Genomic DNA, 17,437 nt, shown 5'->3' on the forward strand with positions numbered 1-17,437 from the left:
TACTTTGGAGTTGATTGGTCCCACCAACTCAAGGGGAGAAGTTGTCCTTGCAGGGGCTTCTCCGTCGATGCAAACTTGGCGTTTCGGCACTGCAGCAGGGCTTCACCGGGCAAAGCAACAGTCCAGGAGTTGCAGCAGGCGTCCTCTTCAAGTTCTTCTCCGGTTCCTTCATCCAGTGGTCGACTCTGCCTTCCAAGCCAAAAGACCTGCCTTTTATTCAGTTCTCTCCCATTCATTCCAGCCTAGCTGTCAATCGCCCATCTCTGCCGGACAGTCAGCCAGCCAATTATCAGAGTACATTTGGGTCTCCTAGGAGACTAAGCACAGGGAGTTTTGAGCACCTCCCTCACTTCCTGCCTACCTCAGACACCCTGGAGCCAGAGGCGGGCTTCACTCGTGAATCCCGCCAAGGGCAAAATGAACAAAGGGACCTAATCTGGCTTGGCATGCAGAGTAAACCTCAAGAAGGACCTTTCCACAAAGAAATGGTGAAAAAAGAAGACCAGGCCATTTTGACAAAAATTGCACCCTTGGGTGCTTTACTGCAGCTGCGAACGCAGCCCGTAGTAAATGCACACCACGATAGTAAAAATGAAACCACTGCCACCAGACATTCCAGTACGGAAAGGGGAACATAAAAATGTTATATGAGAAGCTAGACAAAGGGGGTACTAGGTAACCCCTCCAGCACCCCATTGTAAGATAGTGTGTGCTGGGCCTAGAAACTTACAAATGTAAGTAAAGTCAATTTCACTTTACTACTCTGGGAAACAGTAATTTATCCCAGAGAATGTATTCAAACCTTGGGGAATCTAAGAGAATTCCCTGTGTCACTGCACTAAACGTGCTGTGTGACAAAATGTAAAAGATGACGCCTATGTATTTTGTCAGATTCCACAAACAAAGGAAACACAGTGAGCATGCAGGCCTTGACCTCGTACTGCTGTAGCGCCCAAGCCCCCGCCCGCTCCCCAGCGCAGGCCGCGTCCCCTCCACCTTCCCCTTGTGCCTGCCTCCGCTCCCTCCCACTGGCCGTGATAGGCTGCAGAGATCCCTGTGTTTTTTACCCCACCTCGACCGGCACACCACTTCCATCCGGGCAGTGCAGGTGAGTGGGTGAGCCCCTCCAGGCCTTGACCTCGTGCCCCTGTAGCGCCCAAGCCCTGCCCGCTCCCCACGCCACGTCATTTCCAGGCAGTGCAGGTGAGTGGGTGACCCCCCTGAGCCCGTGCTCTGCTACACCTGGCCTTCCAAAATCTTGGGCCTTGCCTTTTGCTGCCCCCAGGCCCCGCGTGCTGCCTTGCAGCCCTGGCTCTCCCCGTCGTTCCTCCCCGGCCTTAAGCCCACCTTCCAGCCCTCCCCCTCCCGTGAGTGGTTGCCTCCCTGGCCTTACCTGTTCTCCCCTGGGCAGCCCACTGACCGGCAGCCCCTGCGGCTAAGGGCCCAAGGACAAGGGCTGCTCCCACATTGGCGGTTCCAAGATGTGTCTGAAGGTGTCAGCAGGGGACGCCAATGAAGCCACCAGACACCGACAAAACTGTAAGTGCTGGCATGGGTAGGGGGTAGAGCAATTATTCTACTCCAGAAAGCTCCTGCCACTCTAACTTACCTTTCAATGGCCTAGACTGCTACAGACCTACACCATGCATTATTAGAGAGATATGTGACCACCAGCCTAAACCTATTCATGGCTGGACAGCAAACTCTGCCTGCAGTATAGTTTTAACTAGTACCATACCCAGAGAGAACCACAAAGATTAGCCTGTGCCAAATCTAGACAGAAATGTGATCGTTAGCATATGTGATTCTTAGCATGCACCAAACTTAGAATTCTCAACCTAGCCTGCGTCGCATCTAGATAGAAATGTGATTGTTAGCATATGCCACACCTATATGAATTCTCAAGTTTAGTCTGCGCCAAATCTAGACAGAAATGTGACTGTTAGCATATGCCACACTTGGATGGAATTCTCAAGCTTAGCCCGCGCTGCATCTAGATAGAAATATGATTGTCAGCATATGCTACACTTAGATGGAATTTCAGAAATGTGATTGTTAGCATATGTGATTCTTAGCATGCACCACACTTAGAATTCTGAACCTAGCCTGCGTCGCATCTAGATAGAAATATGACTGTTAGAATGTACCACACCTAGATGGAATCCCACAATTGCAAGGACAGCAATGCCAACTAACCAACTAACAATTCATCCCTCTGCATACACCTCTCAAACTATAACCAAACACGACCACAAGCCTAAAACGCAGCAATCCGCACAAACTTCACAACAATGCAACAACAAAACAAACCACACATAGACTTGCACAACAGCACAAGACTACGGACCATAAAACACCCCGAGCCCAGCCAACGGACCCACCGGGCTGAGGCTGCCAACAGCACATCACTGCTCTCTTGCACTTTTCCAGCTTATTTCCACTAACCCACCCCCTCTCCTTCCCTTTTTCAGAGCCGCCAGAGCGCCAGGGGACCACTTCGGTGAAGATAGTGCGCAGTACAAATGTCCTTTAACATTAACACAGTATACAAAAGAAATCACATTAAAATACACGAGAGAGTGGGGGGAAAAGGGTCTCACTCTCTCCTGGTAAAAACAAAATCAAGTCCTCAAAATCCAGAAAAGTTGCTGGGGGTCTCTAAGGTAGAGGGAATTGCCACATTTCTGAGAATTCTCCCTAACATTATGTATTGTAATAAATACATGTTTTATTTAAATACAAGTAGGCCAAGATAAATCTTGGGGGGGAAACGAGTACTATCACAGATCATATAAACACATTATAGAAAAACACACTATGCTTGAAGGTACACAGACCAAGGCATATAACCTAATTTGCAACAGCGAACTGGAGTTCTAGGGAGTCAAGCCAATAGTTCGTTTTTATATTACTTTCAGTAATATAAGGGTAGTAGACCCTAGCAGTTGTACTGTGACGCTCGGCAAGAAATCACTTGATAACCCAACTGGACAATATACTTTTTGTGAATAGTGGAACACGTATTCTAGGAACAGTAAAACACCTAAAATTCTTGATCACATTATCGCAGTTATTCTAGGCGAGTTGGACCTTGGGGTCTAATATTCAATTAAAGTTGCTTTGCAGTTCAGACTTAGGGAAGCAATAATAACTTATTTTAAGTTAACACTGTTATGCTCAAGGTAAGTAAAACCTATACACTTTTTACAGGAGCGATCAGCAACTTAAAGGCAGGTATAAACCTAAGACTGTGTGTCTGTCTAAAACAGACCAGGGAAAGCAAAACCCAGTGTTACACTACATTAATCACTCAGTTATTCTAGGTAGGTAAAACCTAATGCAGACTTATTCTGGACAGGTTAACATCAAGTCAGGGGAAGCACTGTGCTAATTCCCTTCAACCTTAGAGACCCCCAGCTCTTTGTTGGACTTTAGGACTTTTTCATTTTAACCCTGGAATGAGTGAGACTTTTTTCTCACTCTGTGTTTTGACCTGATTTGGATGATTTGTTTTGATAAATTTTTGGGAGTCTGACAAACTCAATAGGCATCTACTTTTTTTATGGTGACACACAGCAACGTCAGTGCAGTGTCAATGAGAAATCCTTTAGATTACTCATAAGGTTTAAACTACCTTTCCTTGTGTGAACTATTGTTCCCAAGAATAGTAAAGTGAAATTGACACTTTACTTTACTTACCTTTTCTATTTGTAGGTCCAGCACACACCATCTTAAGTGGAGTGATGGGGGCATTACCTAGTAGCCCGTTATCCTACTCTCTCATGTAACATTTTTATGTTACCATCACTACTTTAAATGGCTAGTGGCCGTGGTTTAATTTTCCTACCATTGTGCTTTTCTACCGCAGGCTGAATCCTCAGTTGCAGTATAGCACCCATGGGTGACCATTTTGTCAAAATGGCCCTTGTCTTTTTTTGCCATTTTCTGGTTGTGAGGTCTTTCTTGGATTTTTACTCTGCACGCAAAACCAGGTTTGAGCCCTTTGTTAGTTTTGCCTTTGGCGGACTTCAGCCCTGAAACCCACCTCTGGCTCCAGTGTGTCTGGAAGGGAAGGAAGTGAGGGAGGATCCCGAAACTCCCCTGTCCTTTGTCTCTAGGAGTCCCTGAATGCGACCAGTCCCGAATGGCTGGCTGGCTGTCCTTTAAGGACAGCCGCCCTGCTGGGTGATTGACCGCCTAGGATGCATCAATGGGTGAAACCTGCTTAAAAGGCTAGGGATTTGGGACTAGAGGCAAAGTTGACCACTGGGAAGAACTGACGAAGAAACCGTGAACAGACCTTGCTTCATCCTCCTGGACCTTTGAATTGCCTGGTGAAGGCCTGCCCTGGTGCTGTGCTGAAACTCCTTTACCAGATCGACAAGAGAAGCTCCGAAAGGGATGACTTCTTCCCTTGGGTTAGTGGGGCCAACTCCACTGGACCCTCTTTGCGACTGGCTGCACTTCTTTGCTACTGCAGGAACCGAGTGCCAAGGGTCGAGAAATCTGTTGAGTGCAACATCTGCAATCCAGCCAGAATCTCCAGCAGTCTCCAAAGGACCCTCCAGAAGCAGGACGACCAGAGCTAGAGTCCCCTCACCAGAGTGCAGGACTCGAGGATCGAAGGAAATGCAACTGGTATCCAAGATCCACTGGTGGTGCTGTTTACTGCATGCTGAAACCGCGAAGTGCCGCTGATCTGAAAAGAGCCTGTACCTGCCCACGACCTCCATATTGCTGCTGCATGAATCCTCCAGACATCCTCCCTCTTGTCCCCGCTGCCCCCAGACTGGTGCTCAGGAACCCAGGATATGCATTGCTGGAATAGGACAGAATCCAGCTGGATCACTTTTCTTCAAACCAGAGGTACTGTTCAGATTTGGAGTACTTACCTCCGTGTCATTAGCTTTGCTCTTCTCAGTTGAGACTTGCAGTAGCTACTTTTGTTAGTTGATTTCAAATCTGCTTTCCATAAGTGTAACAGCTTGTGACCCCACAAGTGATTTCTACAAATCTCTCTAACTTTGTGCAAGACTTTTATTAACTACGAAGTGCCTCAGCTCCATAGACTGTGCTCCAATTGACTTTGTCTGTCCTGGCTCCCTGCAGACTCTTCTAGTCCATTGACTTGGATATTTTATGTCCCTCTGAGGTGATCACTTGGTTTTAAACTATTATTGCTGGGAAAGGTTTTGTCTAGACTTCATTGGAAAATTTAAGTATACTCACATGCCCTGAAAACTTGTTTAACCTTTTTCCTTCCTTTAACCTTTCCTTTCTGCAAACCTCAGAATCTGCAAAGTGTACTAGTGATATATAAATGCCATTACTGTCCTTGTGAATGAAGTCATCTCCGGGTGTAGGAAGTGTGTAAAAAGCATTTCTAAAAAAGAACAAGTTACTTACCAACTGTAACGTTCTTTCAACTGGATGTCCTTCCCATGTATACCTCATCTTAGATATAGTCTGCCAGCTTTGCTGCTTCTCGTAAAAATGTTCGCCAGAGGGCACTGTGCCCGAGGCCTCCTAGTCCCCCGAGGGCCGCTGTCGCGTGTCAACGTCATCCGTCGTATAATGGGCTCAAGCCACGCCTGTTGGTCTCGGTTCTCTTTTTTCTGTGTGAATGGTTGCATCAGTTGTATCAGGTATCGAAGGATGTCAGGCTCTTAAGGAAGTAAAAGTGCAAAAAGCGTAAAAAATGTACGGAGGGGTAGGTTGGAGGGTCGATGAGGAATACGTGGGAGGAACATCCAGTCGAAAGAACGTTACAGTTGGTAAGTAACTTGTTCTTCGAATGGATTGTGTCCTCCCAAGTATTCCTCATCTTAGACTCACACAGCAGTTGTAATTTGGAGGAGGGAGTACCAGAGTTTTTAATTATGTACTGAATGAAGGACAGCTTTTGCAAAAAGTCCTCCTTGGTAAGAAGTGGAGTCTAAACAATAATGTTTTACAAAGGTGTGCATGGATGACCAGGTGGCCACCGCACAAATGTCGTGCACAGGAACACCCCTCTGAAAAGCCGTAGAAGTTGCTATGCCCCTGGTTGAATGAGCCCTTAATCCATCTGGAGGCTCTTTCCCAGCCAATTTGTAACACTCAGATATTGCTAGAATTATCCATCTGGATAAAGTTTGATTGGGCACCCCAGGCCCAATTTGTGTCTAGTTGTTTGTCGGTTACACTGATCAGTTTGTCTAAATCTCACAAGTCTTGAGATCTAGAAGCCGAGAGCCCTTTTAGGGTCCAGCCTGTGGAACCTTTCCGCCTCTTTACCAGCGTGCAGAGGAGGGTAAAAGGAAGGTAAAGTGATCTTTTGTGACAGATGGAAATCTGAAACTATTTCAGTTAAGAAAAAAGGTTTGACCTTCAAAATGACCTTTTCCTTGTGGGAAATGGTGTGAGGCGGCTTGCAAGAGAGCGCCTGCAACTCACTCTCCCTGCGGGCTGATGTTAAAGCCACTAGTAAAACAGTTTTAAAAGTTCGGAGCCTTAAAGGACAAGAGTGTAAAGGCTCAAAGGGGGCACATATAAGAAATTTTAAAACTAAATTTAAGTCCCAGATGGGAACCTGGAAAGGTGTAGGAGGGAACACATTTGTTAACCCTTTAAGAAATTGAACACCTAAAGGCATTTTAAAATAAGAAACTTCTTCAGAGGAGCACTTGAAGATGGCGCTGCTAAATATCCTTTAATAGTGCCAACTTGGAGCCCCGAGTTGGACAGATGTAAAAGAAAAGAAAGCACCATGGGAGTGCTACATTGAAAAGTATCTACATTCTTATCCCTGCATCAGTTATGGAATTTCTTCCAACGACACCAGTACAAGGACCAGTACAAGGATTTTGTTTCTGGCCTTCTGGCCGAAAGCTAAATTTCCATGACGTTGTCCGCAAGGTCCCAATCCTTATATCTCAGCCTCTCAGAAGCCATGCTTGAAGGCTGAGAGCTTTGACCTCTGGATGGAGAACTTGACCTTCCTTTTGCGAGGGGAGATCCCCTCTTTGTGGAAGACGAATTGGAGGGCAGATGGACATGTTCAGAAGGTCCAGGTACCACGTTCTCCTGGCCCAATCCAGGGCAATGAAAGCATATAGGAGTGGAAATACCCAGTCCACCATGAACGTGTCCCCTAGAGCTCCTGTTTGGGGAAATTCCCTTGAGCAGTACTGTTCGCACATCCGGTTGGTTTTGGTCGCAAACAGATCCACTTGAGGGGTTCCCCAAAGGGTGAAGATCTCCAGAAGTACTTCCTGAGCTAGTTCCCACTTATGGGGGACTGTGCTCTGCCTGCTCGCAGCATCTGCCGCCTTGTTCTGCTCTCAGGCTAGATGAACTGCCGATAGAGAGATTCCTTCTTGCATTGCCCAAAACCAGAGCTGCATCGCCTCTTTGCACAGCGGGAGTGATCCTACGCCTTCTCTTTTGTTGAGGTAGTGCATAGCCACTGTGTTGTCCGTCATTATCAGGACATTCTTTCCCCGTACAGAGGGCAGAAAGGCCTTCAGCGCTAGTCTGATTGCCCTCAGCTCCAACACGTTGATGTGTAGTTTGGACTCCGATCGAGTCCAACGACAGCTGATTGTCAGATCGTTGGTATGGGCTCCCCACCCTGTGAGTGAGGTGTCCGTCACTACTGTTATCTCCGGCCATGGTTGCCAAAAAGGTTCTCCTTTTGAGGATATTTTCCTTAAAACTCCATCATAGACGATCTTGGGCCACTCTGGCCGGGACTTGCAGAAGATCTGACATCTTTCCTGAAAACTGGGACCATTGAGTCCTGAGGGCCCATTGAAGGGATCACATCCTCAAACTGACCTCTAGCACCAGAAAGATGCAGGATGCCATGAGGCCTAGCAACCTTAGAAAATCGAAAGCCGGCAGATGGGCATTTTGAAATCTTGTTACCATCTGCAGAATGTGGTGAGCTCTTCTTGGGAGGCGAGGCTTTCCCTGAGGTTGTATCCAGGACAGCTCTGATGAATTGGGAGCCTTTGGCTTGGAATCCTTTGTGACTTCTTGTAATTGATCGAGAAGCCCGGCTTGTGTAGGAAGTGACGGGTCATGATTAGATGTTCCCGGGCTCGTTCGGGTGAACTTGCCCTGATTAGCCAAACGTCTAGGTAAGGGTAGATGTAAATCCCCTCACTCCTGAGACTCGCTGCCACTACCGCCATCAGCTTGGTGAAAACCCTTGGGGCGGAGGTCAGCCCAAATGGGAGAACTCGAAACTGATAGTGAGAACTGCCATTTGTGAACCTCAGGTACTTTCTGTGCTTGAGATGGATTGGCACATGAAAGTAAGCATCCTGTTGGTCCAATGATACCAGCCAGTCCTGAATTTGAAGAGCCTGAAGGATCTGAGAAAGGGTCACCATCTTGAACTTGTCCTTCCTTGAGGAATTTGCTCAAATTTCTTGAGACCAATCCTCCGTCCTCCTTGGGGATGAGAAAATAAGGGGAGTACCAACCCTTGTTCTTCTCCGCTAAAGGTACATGTTTTATTGCACCTTTCTCTAGCAGGGTTGAAATCTCCTGCACAACTAGCGGATCTGGCATTTTGATAGAGCTGGCTCCCGGTGGATGATCTTGAGGTCTTTGAAGAAAAGGAAGGCAGTAACCATGGGTCACTAACTCCAGCGCCCCCAGGCATCCGACGTAATGCCCCGCCATTCGTTCAGATACCGAGTGATCCTGCCTTCCACCAGGGTTTTGTGGGTGAAGACCTCAGAGTGGCTTTGCAGCGGCTGAGGAGTAAGTAGCCGCTGCTGGGGCTGATCTAGCACCTTTTCCCTTTCCACCACGAGGGGGTCTTCTCTGTTGACCTCTTTGACTGTCCTGCACCTTCCCTCTTCCAAAAGAGGTGTAGAAACGAAGGGGACGGTTTCTCCAGGAAGATGACCCTGCATATGAAAGTTGTTGGGGCTGTTTTATAGCGGCGCTGAGTGATTTAGCCCATGAAGGCCTAGGTGATGCAGGCTAAATCGTCCTCTTCCATCGAGCTGGTAGCGGCTGCCCTTTTGAAGGCAAAAGGAGCTGAACCTAGTCAAGGGTACCCCTACGGCGCCCAGAGTGGCTCTCCCTCCCAGGCGGGAGGCTTCGGCCAAGCCAATGGAAAAGACTACTGAAAAGAGGATGACGTCACTTAGCCTGAGGCCAACCCCTTAGGACCCTAAAAAGGGGCTGGGGGGTGTAAACTCCTGGGCATCGATATTTCCTCTTCCGACGTGGGGGATGAGGGTTCCATCCACACCATCCCGAAAGAAACTGGGGACGACGACGGAAACGTCGAGGAAGTAGTTGCCCCCCTAGGTGGCGACAGGGATGACGACATAGGTGCTAAGCCCAGCAACCCTTCTCCCCAGGAGCCTCCCAGAGATCTGTTGCATTACCTTCTTTCGACCGTCCACACTCTGGTGTCAGAGCTGCAGAAGAGGATGCCGCCACCAGCAATGACCCCTTTGATACTAGGGCCACCACCGCTGAAGAAAAGGAAGAGTCGCCCTACGTCTCCTCTCCAGCCGCCAGTTCCTCTGCCCACCCCCCGGGGGGACGGTGACGAACATGACAGCGACGTCTCTTCGCCTCCTAGAGCTTCTCCCCCGGACAAAGTGGGTTCCTTTCACTCTGATTTCCTGTGCATCAGAACTCGTACAACTCGCGCCGGAGGAAATTGAGGAGGGCTTCCTTTATCAACACCGGGAGGGTGAAAAGAAAGACCATTCTAGCAGTGCCCCTCCTTGACGACGTCTGGGATGAAGGTCTGGCGTTGCCTAAGAACCCCACCTCAGCCCCGGCAAAAAGACTAGCTTCCGCGGTCATAGCCATCTCCAGACTTAGTGGTCTCGGCGGCTGTGCGGGAATCGTCGCCCAACTTGTCTTCGGCCTCCATTCCCCTAGACAAAGAAGGGAAGAAGTTGGACGCTCTGGGTAGGTAGGTAATCTACTCAGCGGTGAGGAGTAGATAACCCAAGGTTGCCCGCGGTTCTGTCGGAATTTCATCTCAATGAACACTTGGTGTTGGCTGTGTTTTTTCCGACGCCTTTGTCGCCGGATGAAAGTACTTTGCACTCGCTGGATGTGGTTCGAGCACTGAAGTATTATGTGGCCCGCATAAAGAGTTTCTGCAAGGCTTCTCCGCTTTTTGTGAACTTTGGTCCTGTGACTCATGGGAAGGCTTTGCCCAAGGCTTCCATCTCCAGGTGGCTGTCCGGCTGCATCACTCATTGTCAGCGGTTGGCAAACCGACCGCTGCCTGGCCGTCCGAGAGCCCATTCTACCAGAGCGATCGCTGCTATGCTGGCGTTCCTGTTTGTTGTGCCCCTGCTGGACATTTGCAGGGTTGATACGTGGAGGTCTACGTACACCTTCACAAAATTCTACTGCGCCTACAGGGAAGAGTCCAGAGTCGGCCAAGCAGTGCTACACAACCTGTTCGCTTGAAGGTGATCCTGGTGATGAGGTAAGAGTAATTGCTTCTGTTGAGCCTTGCCACCTCCCGTGGTTGTGTATATATGCACAGCTATGTAGTCTTCATTCATAAGCATGTGAATCCATTCCAGACCCCATGCTGGAGAAGGAACAAGTTACTTACCTGTAACTTTTGTTCTCCAGCATTGGACAGGCATGGATTCACATGCAAACCCTCCCTCCTGCCCTTCTGCGGCTCTTGGTCATACTGCCACTTTATGTGCTACCAAATCTGAAGATGTCTGCCAGAGGGGCTTAAGGAGAGGGTAGTCATTGGCTGGGGGCAGTATGACCCAGAGCTCAGTGATTGGTTTATAGGAGAATGACAGTTTGTAAACGAAAGTGAAAGTGTTTTTCTTTTACAGAGGATTCCCGGCCTAACAGCAACGATCAAGGCGGCCAACGCCCTCGCAACCAGAAAAGACTGTGAGCTGTGAGTTGACCTAGCTCCGCTCTTGGAATTCGTCCCCAACAAGTGGGTTGAAGCCTTGGAACTCCTTCAAGAAGTCGAGGTTGCATCGGATCATGCCATCGCAGTGGCCATGGACATTGCGGACGCAGGGTCCGCCAAATAGGAAACAGCGTCTGCCTTCGTCGTCGCTGGCTCAGGGCCACCAACTTTAGGCAGGAGGTCCAGACAAGGGTTTTGGACATGCCCTTTGACGGGGACAACCTATTCGGAAAAGCTGTGGATGAATTCCCTCGAGGCCATCAAGGCGGAAACGGAGATGGCATGTGCCCTGGGCACTCTACAGCAACAGCTTTTGGTTCTTTGGGCGGGAAGTCTAGCCGGTCTTTGAGGGGTTTCGGCAGGGGCTGCTCCAAGGCCTTCAGGGGCAGTCGTCGTCGGGGACCACAGGGCGGCCTGACCTCCAAACAGGATTGAACCACCCGGGACGTCAGGCCCCAACCCATGCACCCCACTGGGAGGCCAACTGGCGAGCTTTGTCAGCGTGTGGAAGACCATCTCCACCGACCGTTGGGTGCTGGACACTCGCCCACGGACACACTCTGAAATTCCAACAGTGCCCACAAATACCACCAGTGGCCCGGCAGGAAAACCACATCTCTCAGCTGCTGCTGGAGATGTGGGCCATGTTAAAGAAATGGGCGATGGAGCTAGTTCCAAAGCAGCTCCGGGGCTCCAGAGTGTACTCAAGGTACTTCCTCGTATGAAATACCAGGAGACGGTCACGACGGACACTTCCATGGAAGGTTGGGGAACTCACACCGGTGGTCTTCATGCCAGAGGTCTGTCGTCGCTGGAGGAGAAGACGTTACACATCAATGCCCTGGAACTATGGGCGGTATTTTGGGCCCTCAAGTCGTTTCTGACGTCCCTCAAGGGCAAAGTGGTCAGGGTCTTCACAGACAATACCACCACAATGTCTTCCGGAAACAGGGAGCACCAGATCAACCAGCGCTGTCCAATGAGGCGCAGGATTTATGGCACTGGGCCGTCGCCCAGGGGATATTCCTCATCCCGTTTCACCTGGCAGGAGTAAAAAACACTGTCGCAGACTGCCTCAGCCGGGAGCTACGATCTTGCCACGAGTGGGCGCTTCGGCAGGATCAAGTGGACTACCTTTTCCTCTAACGGGGCAATCCTCAGATCGATCTGTTAGCAACTGCGACAAACGCCAAGTGCCAGAGGTTCGCCAGCAGGTGCCTCCAGCCGGGGAACATGGGGATGCGTTCTCATTCCCTTGGGAAGACCCGTTTCTGTATGCCTTCCCTCCATTGCCATTGCTTCTTCGAGTCATCAATCAACTCCAACGGTACCAGTGCAGGATGATCCTCGTCGCACCAGCAATGGCTGAGGCAGATCTGATACCCGGACCTTCTCAGCATGTCCGCGTCACTGCCAGTCAATCAGCCAGTGATCATGGATCTTCTCGCCAGGGAAGGAGGCGCCATTCTTCACCACGACCCGGGGTCTCTGAACCTGAAGATCTAGCTCCTGCAGCATTGGAGTTCGGTGGCTATCTTCCGGCAGACTGCAAAGAGATTCTCGCCAAGCCCAGGATGTCATCTACTTTAAAATGCTATGGGCAGAAATGGAAGCACTTTGCAATTTGGTGCCATTCTCAGAAGATCAACCCTCTGCGGGTCACGGCCCCTCAAGTACTTCTGTATTTACTGTCATTGGCTAAATCGGGACTGTCATGCCTCCATTAAGGTATACCTGGCGGCTATCTCTCGCTTCACCCGCTTTCCGTGACGGTCTTCTCCGTGGTCGCACCGTCTAGTGAAGGGGTTCATTAAATGACTGTTCGGGTCGTTCCCGCCGGTGAAGGCCCCTGCGTGGGAACTCAATGTGGTGCTGACTAGGCTCATGGGGTCCCCATTCGAACCTGTGCACTCAGCTCAAGTTTCTGTCGTCGAAGACAGCTTTCCTCGTGGCCATCACCTCTGCAAGACGAGTAGGTGAGATCCAGGCCTTGTCATGCCTTCGGCCTTACTTGACTTTTCACGAGATTAGGGTGGTGCTGTGGATGCACCCCTCCTTCATGCCCAAGGTTCCGTCGGAATTCCACCTCCATGAACCCTTGGTGTTGCCTGTGTTTTTCTGACGTCTTCATCGACGGCTGAAAGGAATTTGCACTTGCTGCAAGTGGCTCGAGCACTGAGGTTTTACGTGCCCCGCACAAAGAGTTTCTGGAAAACCTCTCAGCTTTTTGTGAACTTTGGTCCTGTGAACCATGGGAAGGCCCTGTCCAAGGCTTCCATTTGCATGTGGCTCTCTGGCTGTATCACTCACGGTCACCAGTTGGCAACCCGACTGCTGCCTGGTTGTCCAAGAACCCATTCCACCAAGGCGATCGCTTCTACAACGGCATTCCTGTCTGCTGTACCCCTGCTCTGGACCACTGCAGGGCTGCTACGTGGAGGTTGACGCACACCTTCACAAAATTCTACTGCGTCTACAGTGATTCCAGGGAGGAGTCCAGAGTCAGCCAAGCAGTGCTGCGCAACCTGTTCGCTTGAAGGCGAGCCTGCTGAGGAGGTAAGAGTAATTGCTTCTGTTGAGCCTTGCCACCTCCTGTGGTTGTACATGTGTACTGCTATGTATTCTTTATTCATGAGCATGTGAATCGATGCCAGACCCCATGCTGGAGAGGAAACAAGTTACTTACCTGTAACTGTTATTCTCCAGCATGGGTCTGGCATGGTTTCACATTCAAACACTCCTGCCTACCCCTATGCGGCGGCTCTTTTGGTTCTACTGCCACTTTACGTGCTACCAAATCTGAAGATGGCTGCCAGAGGAGGGGATTAGGTAGAGGCAGTCATTGGCTGGGGGCATTATGACCCAGAGCTCAGTGATTGGTCGTTAGGAGAAAGACTGTTCAGAAATTAAACTGATTTTTTTGTTTTACCGAGGATTCCCAGCCTGACGACGGGGAATATTCATGAGCATGTGAATCCATGCCAGACCCATGCTGGAGTACAACCGTTACAGGTAAGCAACTTGTTCCTTCCTGTTTGTCCAGAGGCAGTCTCCAGTACTTGATCCATTGGAAGCACTATGCACCGTGTGATCGCACTTGGGGACCTGCCTCGCAAGTGCATGCCCCCCCCATACCCTCCTCGCATGGGTCAGCTTTTCCACCTGAGTTATCCTTTGAAACATGGTGCAAGGTGTCACAAGCCTCCTCACCTCCCGGTCCCGCGATCACGGATCGGGAGACTGGCGGCTGTATGCGCGTTGGTGTTTGCAGCGGAGGTGGGCGCTTACCTGTCCCGCTCTGTCTCTCCTCAACTATCCAGGGCCCTCTGCTGTAACGCTGGGTTTCTGGAACCCTCATTGCGCCGGGAATGTTGCATCAGCACCGCATGCACATTGACACAGGGTTACTAGGCAACCATATACAACAGCCTCCTTTTTGCGCCATGGCATAAAAGCCCATTGATTCATTGCCTAAGTGCATCTCAACACTTCTGTTGGTCACGCTCCTTTCTCCCTTTGTTCTGCTCTCTGTGCACCTGTTCTGTGGTTTTTCTGCGATGCCCGTTTCCTGCCTAGCTTTCTCCCTATATTGATCTGTTTTTCTCCTCCACAGCTTTTCCATGTTCTTATCCTGTTAAACTGCCTTATGTTTTGTCCTAATCTCATCTACCAACTTGATGCCCCTGCACCACGAATATCCAGGGGCATCCTTCCATGGTGCAGGAAGACCTGCTGAGTTGTTGTTCAGCCGGTTGGCATGGGTAGGGTGGGATTTAGGCATCGCCTACACCACTCTTGGGCTGAAGTGGACAATGTGGCAACCTCTGCCCAATGGCGGGAGTCACTGCCTCTAGATAGCCCTGCAGACACCCGTACACAGAATGAAGGTGGAAGACCCTGCCGTAACCACCCCCACCCATCCCCCAAAGCCCCACAATGCGTGACACTAGCAGGGACGCATACCACAGGTGGCCATAGCATAGGTGGTAAGATGGATGGCCACCACTAACCATCTCATCCCTTTGCTCACACCTCTCAAATTCTAAAACCTAACACAACCACACCTATACTACACAAAAAAACGTACACACTTCACCACACTGCAACAACGAAACAAAGCACACATAGCCTCGCACAACAGCATACAACTACCAACCGTAAACCGAACTGAAGCTAACCACAGCGCATCACAGCTTTCCTGAGCTTTTACCAGCTAAATCCTACTAACTACCCTCTTGCTTTTCAGACCAGCCAGAGTGCTAGGGGACTACTCCGGTGGTGGTAGTGCGTGGTATAAATATCCTTAAACATATGAAAATGCACTGAGCTTCGAAATAATGAATGGGAGGTTATTATTAAGACTCCAACATTGGAAAATTGTGCATGTGTGCCTTTGACGATAGATACCTTGCTAAATTGTTCATATTAACCAGCTAGCTCTATTATTAAGAATGGGCGCTTTTTCAATACCTGTATAAAAATTGGATGTGGTTGTTCAAGGCTTGACTCTAGTTGCAGCTTCTGAACTTTTTTGTCGAGATATATAATTTTTCTCCATTCCAAAATTGCATTACAGGGAATCTGTAAAACTGTTCAATAACAAAAGCCTGTATTACACTAATACATGTTATATTCTTTTTTTTGGCAGGTGCTATCTCTAGTGGTTTTCGCCTTGAAGATTCTCCCTTCGGTCACTATGACTTCTTGAATAGCAGTAATTCTCCAGCCAGCCCTCCCGGATCTGTTGGGGATGGCTGGCCCAGTGCCAAATCGCCTAATGGCTCCAGCAATGTCAACTGGCCACCAGGTAAGGCTTGGCTCAAGTACCACATTGTTTACCTTCTACCAGATGTTATATTACCAGCTCGTTTTAGTGTTCTAAATCTGCCAACGCAGTCCTTTAACACCTAGTAATATCCAATCACCTTGTATTTTTGCTGTGTGCCATGACGATTTCAATGTGCACCCATCACTGCTAGCACCATATGTTTTTCCTAGATCTGACGTTTTGGTCGGAGTAAGCGACTCATGTAGGTAGGTAGGGCAAGGGTTACATGGCTTCCCTTGGCTCAGTGATTGCTTGCAGTGGTCATGTAATCCAGGCCAGGCTTTCAAGAGAAGAGTGAGTTAAATGAGCTTTGAGCATTAGTATTCAAACCTTTTCATGCTGAGCCCCCCCTTGAGTAAACAAGTTGGCGAGCCCTCCAGCTGCCAGATCTGCTCATATTATTTAATCACGTCCCCTTTCCTACATCCTTGTGGGTGTCCCCAGGCATGGGGATGGTGCTGGAACCTTTGGCAGCAAAGAAAGTCAGCTTCTCCTTTGAATTTAGTGTAGCGTGTGCGCATGTCCCTTGGGGAAGGCCTGCCCAATAGCCCAGCCCTCCGGCACCTCACCACAGGCCCTTTTTCCGATCGAATGGGAAGGGACCTGGCAGCTTGCGCTGGCTTCCCCCCCTTTTTCTTTTCAATTTAATTCACCAACCTTCAGTGCCTTGCCTCCCCCGACGAATGTTGGTGGCTTCATCAGGTGCGCAAGCATTCCATCTCGAGTGCCTGGGGCCACATAACTGTTGGGACGCATGCACAGCATTCGGCTCACTCACGGTTTTATTTGAGTCGAAGGCAGATAACCTTACAACATGCTCCACTGTTTCCCCCAATGAGACCCCTTATATAAGAACCAGTTTACAAATCTATTGATCAGTTTGGTGGATGCGTCTGTGCCTCCGATTATTTTTAATGTTCACTAGTCTTACCCCTTACCCTCCACCCGCTCCCTCCTCTCACCCTTGTACCCCAACTTTGACAGTCCAGAGTTCCATCGGTACTGAGTTCATCCGCCTTCGGGTGTGTCTGGTTTTAATCATGGTTTGCGCCTTAGATAACATGCGTGATTTTGAGCAGGCGAGGCTTGAAAAATTGGGCCTCTGTCTTTCACCAGCTCATGGAATGGGTTCCAGGTTGCCAGAACTTTAAGAACTTTCCTGTGCGGAGGGTGCATGTCTTTTCCATCACCATCACTTCCCAGATCTTGACCCACCACCAGGCACCGACACACTTCCATGGCTGAGACAGGGTCATTCTTGCCGCTGATAGTAGGTGAGTGATTAGGGCGGCTCTGGACCCCGACATTGCATACGCGCCCTCCACAGCTGTTCCTAGCAGGATTGTTTTAGGGGACATCAGGAGCTCCACCCCCACAATGTCCTTTATATGGCCGAGGATTTCCTTCCAATATGCCACTGCTTTGGGGTATGTCCACCACATGTGGTACAGGTCTCCCCTCTCCCCACAGTTCCACCAGCAGGTAAGGGGGTAGTTCTTATTAATTTTGTGTATACGATGGAGGAGACATGTACCACCTAAAGCACCGTTTATACGCTGATTCTTTAATCGTGGTGCATTTGGATGAGCCATGTGCTCTAGCCTAAAATTGATTCCACTCTTCATCCGTTATAGATTCCCCCACATCACTTTCCCAGTTAGTTTTGTACGGGAGATTGTCCTCTGCTT

At 49.5% G+C, this 17,437-nt stretch overlaps 1 protein-coding gene across 3 annotated transcripts in view; it reads left to right on the forward strand.

Moving 5' to 3' along the window:
* The window catches only part of TNRC6A (trinucleotide repeat containing adaptor 6A), an 853,894-nt gene that overhangs the window by 612,997 nt on the left and 223,460 nt on the right, over nucleotides 1–17,437 (forward strand). For all 3 annotated transcript variants that reach the window (XM_069647380.1, XM_069647382.1, XM_069647381.1), the window contains one exon: nucleotides 15,570–15,728. In XM_069647380.1, the coding sequence (XP_069503481.1) occupies nucleotides 15,570–15,728 (159 nt within the window). The remainder of the gene's footprint in view (nucleotides 1–15,569; nucleotides 15,729–17,437) is intronic.

The sequence above is a fragment of the Ambystoma mexicanum genome, chromosome 2q, assembly GCF_040938575.1.
Source record: "Ambystoma mexicanum isolate Mex_15411 chromosome 2q, UKY_AmexF1_1, whole genome shotgun sequence".
Classification (NCBI taxonomy): domain Eukaryota; kingdom Metazoa; phylum Chordata; class Amphibia; order Caudata; family Ambystomatidae; genus Ambystoma; species Ambystoma mexicanum.